Source organism: Fukomys damarensis, unplaced genomic scaffold, assembly GCF_012274545.1.
Source record: "Fukomys damarensis isolate Sample0158 unplaced genomic scaffold, DMR_v1.0_HiC HiC_scaffold_19, whole genome shotgun sequence".
Taxonomy (NCBI): Eukaryota; Metazoa; Chordata; class Mammalia; order Rodentia; family Bathyergidae; genus Fukomys; species Fukomys damarensis.
This window is the reverse complement of record NW_022900931.1, coordinates 10,436,565-10,450,268: the sequence shown is the minus strand read 5'-3', so window position 1 is coordinate 10,450,268 and position 13,704 is coordinate 10,436,565. Positions and strand designations below refer to the sequence as shown.

The 13,704-nt window shown below is 52.5% G+C and overlaps 1 protein-coding gene across 2 annotated transcripts in view; it reads right to left on the bottom strand.

Moving 5' to 3' along the window:
• Positions 1 to 2,343: 2,343 nt before the first annotated feature.
• The window catches only part of Txn2 (thioredoxin 2), a 12,326-nt gene continuing 965 nt past the window's right edge, over positions 2,344 to 13,704 (bottom strand). The window contains exons 2-5 of one of the 2 annotated variants that reach the window (XM_033766260.1): positions 13,101 to 13,363; positions 11,336 to 11,459; positions 3,113 to 3,233; positions 2,344 to 2,639 (exon numbers count right to left, since the gene is read on the bottom strand). In XM_033766260.1, the coding sequence (XP_033622151.1) occupies positions 3,120 to 3,233; positions 11,336 to 11,459; positions 13,101 to 13,363 (501 nt within the window). In that variant the 3' untranslated portion in view covers positions 2,344 to 2,639; positions 3,113 to 3,119. The other variant, XM_033766261.1, reaches the window with a different exon arrangement.

The following is a 13,704-nucleotide window of genomic DNA, read 5'->3' as shown; positions in this document are numbered from 1 at the left end:
TTCCTGTGCTGCCATGGACCTCAGCAGCATCCTGCCCACTGAGGATGTGGCCCAGCATTGTTTTCAGGCCCTTTCCAGCCCAGGGTGCACACAAGGGATTTCTGATGTGGTTCCTGCCCAGAACTGCCTCCTTTCCAGAAAAACTGTCCCCGGGTGGTGAGGGGGGCATTGTGCTGGACAGGGACTGCTGGGCAGGGCAGTGATGACAGCAGCAGCAACATCCTCTTGACCCCACAGACCCTGGACCCGGAATCCACCCTTTGCATTTGTCTCTCCTGCAGCCAAGGGCAGGAAGGGCCGTGTGCGCCTCACTGTTGCTTAGGGCGGCAAAAACCAGGGTACTTGGGTTTGAAACCTAGCCCTACACAAAGGCATCTGATGGGACTCAGCAAGTCTCCCCCTCCCTGACAGCTGCTCAAGAGCCACACAAGTCTTTGCTCTGGGGTCTTTGGCACTTAAACTCCTTGTAGGAGTGGCCAGCCTCTCTCCTGTTTTGCACATTTAGAAGGGAGCCATGGTAGTGACGACACAACGTTCACTCCAAATGCTGGGTTAACTGGGTGCCGGGAGCATAATGGCGGTAGGCTACATCCCAGGATGCTTTGCAGCCTTGCCCGCTTTGTGGGCTTCCCCATTGGGCGTGAGAGACATTAAGCAGCTGTCTGCAATGTCCCTGCAGATGTGTCCCCCATTCCGGTCCTAGAGCCCCACAAGGCACTCAAGGCCACCTCGAGGTTGCTGACAGAGCCAGTGTAGCCTCAGTGAGGTCAGCGTTGTGGAATTAGCATTACCCTGTGCACTCTGCTTGCAGCCAGTGACTCAGCCGGCAGCAGCCTCAGTGACAGACTGCTGACCTGAGACAGCTGAGGTCCTGGCTTCAGGCTCCCCTCACCTGGTGAGGCACCTTTTAGGGGCAGGGAGCTCAGGACAGTGAGGAGGCCCTGCTGGTGGCCCCAGGTCTCTGCCAGCTTCCCATACCCTCAAAGGTGAAGGGGGACCCCGACCCGGGTTCATATTTAGCAAGGGTGCCTTTAGATGTGACCTTGGGCAAGTCAATTTCTCTGAACCGGTTTCACTTATAATATGGAAATAATACTTGCCTCACAAGAGTGGAATTAAATGAGGTAATGCATGTAGAAAGTGCTTGGGAAGGGTACCTTTTAAGGAATGGCAGTGGGGTGTAGCGGAAGGGCCACCCACTACCCACTGGCTGAGTGTTACCCAACCTTTAGTCAGCATCTCTTGTGTAAAATGAGCCAAGGCTTGCCCGCCTTGTCAGCTCGGGAGGGCAAACTCACTTTTCTTTCAGTGTTTGAGACTGGGTCTTGCTATGTAGTCCAGGCTGGCCTTGAGCCCCCCAAGTGCTAGGATTACAGGTGTGCATGACCAGGCCTCATTACACGATTATGGGAGGAGTCAGCAAGGCAATGCTTGGGCCTGGGACCCTAGTCAGGCCACTCAGTGCTCCATGACCCAACATGCTTGGTAAATTCTCACCTGGGACAGGTGAATGAGGCCCCCGAAACTCCCCTCCTGGGGCTACTGCAAGGGAGCCACAGGACTGGGTGCCTCTGAACCCCAGCTCTCCTTCCTCTTGCTCACAGCCTGTAGCCCTTGCAGGAACTCATCATTCATGCTTCCTTTTCCACTATGGCCACTTGCTGGCTTTGTTTCCATTTGCCGTTTACAGATCATGGAGCTGTGGTCTTGCAGAAGGCACAGGTCTCTCTTCTGAGCCAGCCCTCCCCCGCATCAGCAGTGGCAGCCTTCCCAAGGCAGTTTGGGGTGGACTTCAAGCCTCAGGCAGTCCTAACAGGAACAGGGAGAGCCACTGGAATGACACATATGCCCTCGGACTGAAGACCAGTGTCAGGACAGCCCTGTTATCGGGTACCCACGACCTGCAAGGAGCTGGTAGCTCACAGAGGCAACTGAGCCCTTGGCCCTGGGAATGAGGCTGGGCCTTCTTGGATGGAGGGGAGCAGGGAACCAGGACATGTAAAGGTGCAGGCTGCTGCCAAGGCTCCAGACTTGCTGCAGGAAGAGTGTGAAGGAAGGTCCGGCACCTGAGAGTGGCCAGGAGCAGTCACTGGAGAGCCCAGAGGATCAGGCGGACCAGCATGTGAGCTCGGTCCCTGTCTGGGTAACGTGGACGGCACCCTCTGGCCTTAAGAGGGAATGAAGATGTATGTGGTGTCCCAAAAATGGCAGTCACCAGGGACAAGAGCATTAGGAACAGGAGGCCTGCTCAGGGAGAGAACGGTGGAGTGGCCAAGGGCAGAGGGACGGCCATGGAGCCTAGCAGTGTCCCTGTGCTCAGTGCCCAGATGGAATGGAAGCTGCTTCCAGTGCCAGCCCCAGGTTTATTGGTCTGGTTTGCTCAGTTACATCTCCTGCTCCCGGAACCACGGTACCAGCCAGTGGCGAGGAAGGTGGCACTTGGAGCTTTGCAGGTCAAGGGGGCTGCACGGTTCCCTCAGCCCAGCGCCGTTCTGTCCTGGGCCTCGGAGGGAAAGTGGAGGGGAAAGGAGGCGGCTCTAGGGATGGGGCAGCTAAGGGGGATCTGAGTGCAGGGCCCCCAAGGTCTGTTCTTCATAGCCGGAGGCGGAAGAGATCACATAAAGATCTTTATTACAGACCTACAAAAAACGAGAGGATTATATATTACTCTCACTCACTTAGCTTTTGTTTTCCTTTTTGTTTTTACAAAAGAGCAGCAGGAAAGACAAATGCAGCAGGCTGAGGAGCCAGGCTCGGGGTTTGTATCAGAGGGGACCAAGAAGTGAGCACCAACTGCTGCTGCCTGGAGAGCCACACTGCAGGCTGGCCCCAGGCTCTTGCTAGCGTCTGGGGAGAACTGCCGTGGGCCTCGGAGGGAGGGGACGAAAGGAGATGGGTGGGAGGCGATGTCCCAGGTTGGCATCACCACCACTCCTCTGATGGCCACTGGCAGTTGGCCAGCTCGGAAGCACCAGCGTCTCCGTGTTTGGAAGCTGGTCTCAAAGCATGGTCCCAGGGAGCAGACGGGGGTGGCTGGAAGGACTGTGAGCTCTACCAGGCTCCCTCCCCGGGACCAGGGGTCTCAGAGGGCAAGGGCAGTAAGGATTCTTCCCTGCTCGTCAGCCAATCAGCTTCTTCAGGAAGGCCTCCAGCTGATCCTCATCCTTGATGCCCACAAACTTGTCCACCACATCTCCATTCTTGATGGCCAGCACAGTGGGCACAGCCGACACCTGGGCAGACGAGACAAGGGGTCCAAGTCATCTGGAGGTGCACGTTTCTCCACCGCCATTGCCAAGCCTTTATGGGGCAGGCTCGTGGCTCAACCAGGGCAGTGACTGGGTGGGGCCAAAGGAAAGAGGCCCCTCCCTTTGGGGTACCCGCCGGAGAAAATTCTTCCACTGCAAGCTCCCAGCAGTACCCTCTTCCACCAACCACACGACTGACTCACTGGCCCAGTGGTTTGGCTGGAATGACAGGAGAGATGAAAATAACCCTCACAGCTGCAGCTGTAAGGCCAGGGCCAGGGCTGGGAGGAGCTGGGGGCAGCAGGGAATCCTGGCTTTGCTGCTTGCTGGCCAGGTCATGCTGCTTTTCTGAGCCCAAGGCCTCCTCCATAAAGCAGGGAAGACAATGTGTACCTGGAGGGTTTGGCCTAGGCATTAAAGGGTCACACATATACCAAGTGGTCAGGGGCTCAGGTTCAACTAACCTGATCTGGGTGAACCTGGCCAGCTACCATTACTCCAAGTCTCAGGGTTTGCAGCAGGGAGGCTACAGGAAACACGGCAAATCACATCTGAGCCCAGGACTGGCACCGTGCCTGGTACATGGTGGGCACTCAACAAATGGCAGCTACAGAGGGCCCCACGAGAGCCACTTGAGTACTGCTGTGAATGGTTAACAGGGTCCAGAAAATACACAGGCTCCTACTGGATCATGTGTGGGATGGACATGGCCAAACGTGATCCAAGGTCTATTTACTAGGGCCAGAGTGGATGGGAAAGGCAACATTCCTGGTCTGCGAGGCACTGGCTTCAGCAGGGCTCGTATAGGTTACACAGAGCATGGACGAGGCCAGGCCCATCTGGCATGTGCTCCCCGCTGTCTGGGCTCCCTGCCTGGCACTTGAGAAAACTGGATAAACAGAACAAGATAAACACAGACTTTCTTCACACACAAGATAAGTACAAAGTAACGAGAACGACACACAAACCCACGCGGTCCTTAGCCTGAAATACTGCCCTGACTGAGTCGGCCTGGAGGCCAGACTTCACATCCAGGGGTTCAAGACCTGCACACGTCAGGCACCAAAGAAAGCGTAGTCCTTATGGCCCAGTCTCACAACCCTCACACTGTGTGGCAGGCCCCGGGCCTTCTCCTGATAGGCACTTTGCGGACAGACATGCAGGTAAGGCGACACAGTGCCTATGCTCTGGGGCAGATATGGGTGGCAACTGACACCTTTCAGAGGTTATGTGCCAGCAGCAGGTACTCAGCTGACCGTGAACACCCCCGCTGGTTTCTGTCCATGTCAGATTCTGGAATGGGCGGGGGTAAGAAAAGGCAAGGGCCTGGCACATGGCTCCCGGGGAAGCTCCTCCAGTACCATCTGGTGTTCTTGTGCGCCACCTAGTGGCTTGCAGCGGCACTGTGGGCCCCTCAAAGCTGGCAGCTTTGGATAGACAGGGCAGAAACTGCAACCACTGGCTTTCAGTTTCACACTGTAGATACCATCTCATCTTGCCTCTTTAATTGCACTTTATGCCACTGTTTGAGACGTGCTCTTGGGCTGGGCTAGAGCTCAGAGGTGAAGCACTTGCCTAGCGTGAGGAGGCCGAGTTTAACACCCAGCACCTAAAGAAAGAAAAGTGGTCTTTTTCAGATGTTCTCTAAGCAGGCTGAGAAGCTCACCAGTGCCAAGTGGATCTGGTTTTCCACCAGAACTATGGTGAATGGTGAAGTCCCACCCCGTGGATGTATTCTCCTGGCATCCAAGGTCTGGTCATTACTGGTCAAAGGGGCTCTCTGAAGCTTGAGCTTAAACACACACGCAGCTGGGGCCACTGGAAGGGGGATCAAGGCCAAAGGGTGGATCTGGGGCAGGGGTCGGGGCCCTGCTGCCCCTGAGTGTGGCTACCAGCTGGGTGCTAGCGAAGAGTGCCATCAATGGAGTGCACAGGTCCTTTTCACTCTTCTGGAAAGGTGACGGGTGCATGAGAGGCAGGGATGGAGCAGAGCCCAGCCTCTTTCTCAGATCTGGCGGGAACAAGGGTATGGAGGGGCTGCAGCCAAATGTGCTAGAACCTGCTGCATGGCCTTCTGCTCACACAAGCCGCCTGCAGCCCGAGTGAGCTCTCTCCCGATGACCAGAGTTGGCCGGCAAGGACGCCAAGCTCAGTGCCCCCGGCTGGTCTTCTTCTGTTTTGCCCTGATTCACCCATGTGTTAACTCTGCTAAGGACCTGCACAAAGACAGTTGCAGCGCTGTCTTAGGGCGCTGGTGACATTCTTAGCTAATTGTAAATATAACACCAAAGAAAAGACCTTGTCACATACAGTAAGTGTCAAGGATGATGCTAACTCCTAAGTTTCTGCCTCTGGGGAGGGTTATTTCATTTATGATGCTGGGGATGGAACCAAGGGACTCCGGCATGCTAGGCAAGTGCTCTCCTCCAAGCTACACCCTGTGCCTCAAGTAAGGTCATTTCAGACACAAGACGACTGAGGCTCAAAGGCAGAGTGATGCTCCCTAGATGTTGCAGCGAGTTACATGCTGGAGCTAGGATTTGGAACTAGAGCTGATGACTTCCCTGTCCATGACAGACATCAAACCGTGCTCTGCTTCTGCCCAAGAGCAAAGCAGCAAATACTGAGACCTTGTAGGGTGAAGAATATGTGGAGAAGCGTTACAGATTTCACGCTTCATCACACCACAGTGATATATGCACACCCACATTTACAGCGGCATGGTTTGTAACAGCTAAACCTTGGAAAGCCCAAATGCTGATCAACCAATGAATGGATAGATGATGTGGCTTTTTTTTTTTTTTTTTGAGACAGGGTCTCACTGTAGTTGAGACTGACCTGGAACTCACTATGTGACCCAGGCTGGTCTCGAACTCAAGCGGCCCTCCTGCCCCAGCCTCCCAAGTGCTGGGATTACAGGTGTGCGCCACCACGCCCTGGCCTTGGCTTTTTTAAATACAATAGAGTAGTACTCTGCCGTAAAGAAGGATAAGGTTCACACATTTATAGCTAAATGGATGGACCTTGGGACCATAGACTTAAGTGAAATGAATTGGACACACGTTTAAATACATTGTTTCTCTGGCGTGAGAAACTGCAAATGGAAATAAGGACTAAAATGTATAATAGATACTGAGAAACAGGAAGAAAATGTTCAAATAGGAAGGGGAACAGGGAGGAGGGAGGGAGAAAGGAAGGAACAAGAAAAAAAGTGAAAACAGAAGGGAAAAAATGGAAACAAAGCTTTTTTTGGTGGGCGGGGGGGTGTACTGGGGATTGAACTCAAGACCATATACTTGTGAGGCAGACATGGTACCACTGAGCTAAATCCCCAGCCCCAAAGCTTTTGTACATAGGGAGGGGGCTTGAGAAGAAGGGGTGGAATGGGATAAAATAAAATTTAATTTTAAAAAATTTCATGCTTCAAATGAGAAATGCCAAACATTTTGGAAAAGCTTCTGGACACAAGAGCTCTTAGAGAAACTGTTACTGAAAAAAGAAAATCCAAGTATGTAACATTGCGGAAAATGTAAAGCTGTGGCTAGTAAAAAGATCAGTGGCTACAGGCGTGGGGGAGACAGCGATGAACAGGTGCTCAACAGTGACCCTAATCGCACTGCAGACCTCGGGTGGTGACGTGTCCCTCAGGTGGGTGACGCTACGAGCAGGGGCTGCGAAGGTGCCCTGAGCATATGGGGGATCTGTTCGGCCCTTTGTTTTGGAGACAGGGTCTTGCTATGCAGTCACCCTGGCCTTGAACTTGCTACACAGCCCAGGCTGGTCTTGAACTCACAAGCTTCCTGCTTCAGCCTCCTAAGAGCTGAGATTATAGGCATGTACCACCATGCCTGGGAAAAAAAGACATAAAATCTCAACAACAAAAGGATCAGAGGTGGCCATGGATTGAAGGGGCAGGGTGGGTTGGAAAGATGAAGTGGGAGTGCAGGGACTCCCTATGCAGCGAAAGCCTCCAGTACGACACTGACACTGTGACGCTGGACAGAATTCAGGACACATTTGCTGACAAGCGACCTGCGCCGAGCATGGCAGGGGAGATGGGGCTTTCAAAGGGCAGCCCCTCAGCAGGAGCTCAGGGTGGGGCTTTTAGGGTTTGCTTCACTGCATCCGGTCTGGGACCCCAGCACTGGCATCACCTGCGAGCTTGCTAGAAATGCAGGATCTCGGCCCTTCCTGGACCTATGGAATCATAATCAGTTTGGTTGTTCAGTTTTGTTTCTTTTGCAGTGCTGGGGATTGAACTCGGGGACCTGTGCACTCAGGGCAAATGCATCACTGAATTACAGCCCCAATGCTATTTTCTACTTTGTGACACTATCCCATATTCATGTTTGCAAACTTGAATATTTTCAAGATACTGGGAAATAGGAATGATTAGAATACTGTGCTTTTACTAGTCAATGAGTTGTTTATCACATTATATAGAACAGTAAGAAAAAAATCAACTGAGCCACCCCAAGGGGTGACAGTGGCTGTGACTGGGTGGTGAGGGCAGTGACTTCCACCCATGTTCTCACTTTAGGTGCATTTCCAAAAGCTTCTTAAAGGGCACTCACTTCTGCGAGAGGAGGAAATAAAAGGATCACATCTCCAGGATGAGGAAGAAGGAGAAACTCCAGAGGAGACAGGCTCAGGGCCCATTTGGCTGCTCTCTGCCTGCTGGTGCCTGAGGGGCTGGTCTGATCCATCCGAATGGTCGGAATGAAGATGGGGAGTCAGAGCTCTGTACCCGCCAGCCCAGGCCGGGTCTGAGGAAGGAGGTGGTAGGGCCTGAAGTCCCAGGGCCCAGGGGACTTTTCCTCCCTCTGCCTTGGGCAGGGGTTGTTTGAAGCATGAAGTGGCCCAGAGGAGAGCCCTGGAGGAAGGAGGCTCCCCAGGGGTGGGCTGTCAGGACAGCCTAGGGAGAAGCTGCCAATTCCCTAGGAGAATTTAAAGCAGTTTCCCCAACAAGGTCTTCCAACATTGAGAAGAGGCCTGAGGCCCCGGAGGAAGCTGTCCCAGGAGGTGTGTAGGTCTCTCAATGGAAACTTCTTCCTTAGGCTCTCTTCAGGAAGAACAGGTGCCAGGGTAAGGAAGGAAGTGGGGAGGAGGCCAGGCCAGGGAGAATCCTGGTGAAGCTTCCTCAGTTCTGTAGTGAGAGAAGCCCAGGGCTTGGCAAAACGAGGAGGCTGGGAGCAGGTGATAGCGACCCAGCTGCCCCAAGGCCTTTCTGTGTGACCAGAGCATCATCTGGACAGTGGGCAGTGGGACAAGGTCCCACCAGAACCCCTCGCCTTCCAGGATCATCCCCATACCAGGCTCCCCTCGAAGGCAGGGGGAAAGACCTGGGAATTCCCACCACCTATGCGAGCCCGGCCGGTGGACGTGGGCTCTCCTGTGCGCCTGCACCAGATCCCTGGCTGAGGCAGGTCTGCAAAGCTGAGTCTCTGGCAATGTCAGGAGGAAGTGTGGACATCTGCCCACAGCCCTGAGGAAGGTCACAGTCCTAAACTTACTCAAAGTCACACCTTCACTGCTGCAGCTACTGTGGCCTCAGGTATGGGATGTCACAAGGCGCAGAAGCTGGGGGGTGTACAAACTGTTAGACGAAGGCCCCGTGTGACCAAGCCCCTGGCCATCGAGCCCCAAGGACAGCCTTGCCATCAGCAGCCAGCCCGCTGTCAGCTGCAGTAGTCACAGGTGGCTTTGTCTGCCCAACACTGCCCAAGCCTCGTCTCCTCTGGGTAATCTCCCTTCTCGCCACCCCGCTCCAACCTCCCCATTCATGTCCCACCCCGGACACTGCTGAGAAGACTGACTGGAGGGGGGCCACCTCTACTCGGGCCAGTCTGTCCAGAGCGAGGCCTGGGCTTCCACCTCTGGAAGGAAGAGGCCCTGCTGCAGACACTTGGGACCTGGAGGAGTAAGGGGAGGAAGCTCACTCTGGCCAGACCACGGTATTTCAACAGAATGAGAAATCTGGAGGGCCGAGGATTTAGCTCAGCAGCACCGTGTCTACCTTGTAAGAGTTCAATCCCCAGTGCCAAAATAAACGAAAAACACCAAACAGAAATCTGGATTTTCACATGAACTCGTCGAAGTTTTAAACACCCACGCCTGGTTTCCAGTTTCCTTACAACACCCGAAGGTCCCTATTAATGGACCTCGGCTCTGCAGCAGTCCCATCTTCAGCACAGCTGTGAAAATATCCAGTTTGGTTTGCTTCCCCTGCTTACCTGTCTCCCCTTCCCCACTCAATCCCTCACTCTCGCCACTCAGGCACAACTGCAATGATCTCCACGTCCCATAGGACGCCCCACGTCCCCAGGCATCGCCTGCTCTAGGCACAGGGCCCTGCTGGCTTGTGAGGTTCCTGAGCTCAGGGCCTTCATGTCCTGAACTCTTTCAAAACACCCGCAGGCTTCACTCATGATCCCTTCAGTATGCTCACATCTCAGCTTCTCAGTAAGGCCTTCTTCAGCCCACCTTTGCTTTTCAAGTACAAGGGATTGAACCCAGGGCCTTTGCACTGAGCTACGTCCCCAGCCCTTTTTATTTTGAGACAGGGTCTTGCTGACGTGTCAGCCTCCAAGAGTGCTGGGTTATAGGTGCACGTGCCACCATGCCTGGATTCCGCCCACCCTTTTAAAAAGGAAACTCTTCAACCTAAACTCAACATTCCCACACCCTCTTCTTGATTTTTCTTTTCTCCACAGCACTTATAACAGGTCAAGTTTCCCTTACCTGCAATGCTTGGAAGAAGTATTTTAAATTTCAGATTGTTTTCAGATTTTAGGGCATTTACATAGACTTAACCGGCCAAGAGTACCTAATCCAAAAATCCCTAAATCTGAAATGCTCTAAAATCTAAAATTTTTGCAGCATTGATGATTGACGGTCGAACATGTATCGAAGGCAGAGGTCAGTGAACCCTGGCCTCAGCCTGTGGCTTGGCACTGTAAATATTCATGTCGCTGTATTTTTGGAACATAGCTCAGCTCTGTTGTGTGTTCACTGTCCAAGGCTGCTTATGGTGACAAGGACAGCTCGGTGCTCAGGCCAGAGACTGCTGACCACAAACAAAGCCTCAAATATTTAAACTTGGTCCTATAGAAAAAGCTGCTAACTCCTGACTTAAAATACTACAGAATGGCATTTTCTGTTTTGTTTTTTTGAGACAGGGTCTCACTATGTAGTTGAGACTGAACTGGAACTCACTATGTAGCCCAGGCTGGTCTCAAACTCACAGCGATCCTCCTGCCTCAGCCTCCCGAGTGCTAGGATTACAGGCGTGCGCCACCATGCTCGGCTAGAATGGCATTTTGGTTTGTTTTTTTTTTGGTACCGGGGATCGAACTTGGGTCCTTGCGCTTGCAAGGCAGGTGGCGGAATGGCTGAGCTAAATCCCCAGCCCACAGAATGCATTTTGAATACATGTGCCTTATGAAGGCAGGGAGTTTGTCAGTTTTGGTCACTGTCACATCCTTTGCCCCAGTAACAATGCCTGGAAACCGAAGGACTCTCACTCAACATCTGCTGGATGACTGAGCAAACCAGCCGACTGCATGAGACGTTACAGCCCGGTGAGAGCTGGGATGGCAGTGCCTTCTCCGTGCAGCCTCGGGCTGCTCAGAGGGTCTCTCTCATGCGATGTCTCCCCCAGGAAAGTCTCTTCCTCTTCTGCTGCCTCACCTCTCAGGACTTCTCACCCCATGCTGAAATGACCTGTCTACCTGTCATTCTCCCTTAACTAACCAACAGTGGCTTGGGGACAAGGATCATCTGTGCAGGGCTCATAAATGACTGGAGTGCACATGTGGATGGATGAAGCAAGTAGGGATGCATCGACGTCCTGGTGCCAAGAAGGACCTGGGGCCTGGGTCACACAACCACCTCCTAAAGGCGGTAGAGAGACAAGTGACTGAGGATGAACACAGTCACATCTGCAAAGCTCTCCAAGCTCCTAAAGTCTAGAAAAACCCCGGACACACCTTAGTGTCTACCTGGTGGTCCCCATGACATCTCCTATAGTCGTTGCACCTGGGTCACCTCGCCACTCCCCGCCCGGTGTCTCTCCTGCCAATCCATACCTCATACTCGATGGCGAGGTCTGTGTGGTCATCTATATCCACCTTGGCCATCACCACCTTCCCGCGCTGCTTGGCCACCATCTTTTCTAGCCTTGGCCCCAGGATCTTGCAGGGGCCGCACCACCTTGGAAGGAGAGAAAGGATGCGCCCAGTCAGTGTTCACCACCCCATCTGCTGCATCCCCAGAATCCTCCTCGACCCACAGGGACCTCGTGGACTCAGAACCCAAGGGAGGGAAGCCAATGGGAAGAGTCTCTACAGGTACCAGTGCCTGCGCCAGCACCTTCGCAGCTCTTACTGCACAGAACTCTTAAGAGAAAGAATCATCTGAAGAAACTGAGGCCCATGTGAGTTAAGAAACCTGTGCAAGACAGCAGAGCTTAGACTGTAACCCAAAATTGTGCTCTGAGCATCACCTCTCAGTTACTCCGTGATCCCTTAGCCGTGTCAACTGTTGTCACTGCCCCGTTCACACTGCATGGGCACGGGTGAGCCCCACTTAGCAGGGAGCAGGAGGCAGGGGAGCACTATTTCAGAACTGATGCTGAGCTGTCATCTCTGAATGTGGCACCAAGGATTGCCTGGTGGATGAACCAACTACACTCCTTTCCATGTTAAATAAAGTGAGGTGTTGCCCTATCACCACACCAAGAGGAGGGCAGGATAACCTGTCTTCTACAAATCCCTGCTGACAACTACTGTTTTATTCTTAGCCTTTAAAACCCTTTCTCTGCTGGGTGTGGTGGTGCACGCCTGTGATCCCAGCACTGGAGAGGCTGAGGCAGGAGGATCTCTGTGAGTTTGAGACCAGCCTGGGCTACATAGTGAATTCGAAGGTCAGTCTCAACTACATAGTGAGACCCTGTCTCAAAAACCCAAAAAACAAACAAACAAACCAAACAAAAACCCTTTTTATTCAGAGGTTTCAATCAATCAACAAACCCACTTAAATACAGGTCTGCGAGACCTTATCTTCAACTACAGGGAAGAAAGGGAGCTCAAGAATATCAAATAGGGGGACAGGGATTTAGCCCAGTGGTTCCACTTCCTGCTTTGCAAGCACAAGGTCCCGAGTTCAATCACCGGTACCAAAAAAACAAAACAAAACAAAGAATATAAAATAGGTTACCCACAGTGACAGAGATGGAACCAAAAGGAAAGCAAATAATCTGTCAGTGCCTTGCCCAGAAACCTCCCAATTTCTAACAGATGACACTGCTCCTCCTAAATTCTCTCCTTATGAGGGGGTCTGTCTGGCTTTTTTGTAGGTAGGGTATGACCAGAGCCTAAAGGTCTGGAAAAAAAGAGGGCTGATTTAAAAAATCAGGTCACAGGACCTCCTACAGCCTCCCCTGTCCATATACATGGTGCACCTGGTAACATTTTGTCAGCCCACCCCGCAGTTTTAGTTGTAAGACATCAAAATAAAATCAACTTATCTGTCAGGCCAGGAACTGGTACACACGGATAATACTATGGGCATATTGTTAAAAACTTAGGTCCAAGCAGCTTAGTCTGAGCTTTTTGGACAGTGAGATATCAGAACACAGGTGTTTCCCAGTTGTAATAACGGTCAGTTTTGGAGACTGTTTACTAGTCTGTCTCCCACCAGCCTGCAAGCTTCTTAAGAGCAGGGCCTGGTCTTATCGGTCTTTGTAATGAGTCTACGAATGAGAAGCATCACATATAGTCCTGAGACTTAGCAGGCACTAATAAATACTTGAATAGGGAAGACCCCAGTCCTTCACTGACCCTCACTACTCACTGTGCATGGAAATCCACAACTACTGGCGTCTCACTGTTGACCACTCGGTCCTGAAAGTCAGGTCCATCCTGGATGTTAAAGGTTGTGGAGCACACTCTGGTGGTGAATATTGTCCGGGCTGCCCTGGGCGTTACTGTCAGGCCACCAGGACTGCACGGTGGGATCTGCAGGGCCTTGGAGGTGAGCGGTGCCCACCGGCCCTGAGGGAGCTTCCTGGAGATGATGGAGGCGAGGAACCTCCTCAGGAGAAATCGCTGGGCCATCTGCAAGAGAAACAGGCAGAAGCTGGGGTACACAGCAGGAAGTCAACATAGGGGAAAGTCAAGTGGGAGAAAAAATGGGATGTGGGAGCACTGGGGGGTTCAGGAATCTGTAAGGCTGGAAGCAAAATGCAAGGAAATAATTGTGTAAAATTTCTGGAGTACAAGTGAGTGAGGAGTGAGACACAAAGGGAAGATGGTGAAACTGGAGCACAGGAAAACTGGGTTGCCAACCAAAAAGAAATCAAGGTCAGGCTGAGGATTTAGCTCAGTGGTAATGGGCCTGCCTCGAAAGCCCAAGGTCCTGAGTTCAATCTCCAGCAGCAAAAAAAAAAAAAAAAAAA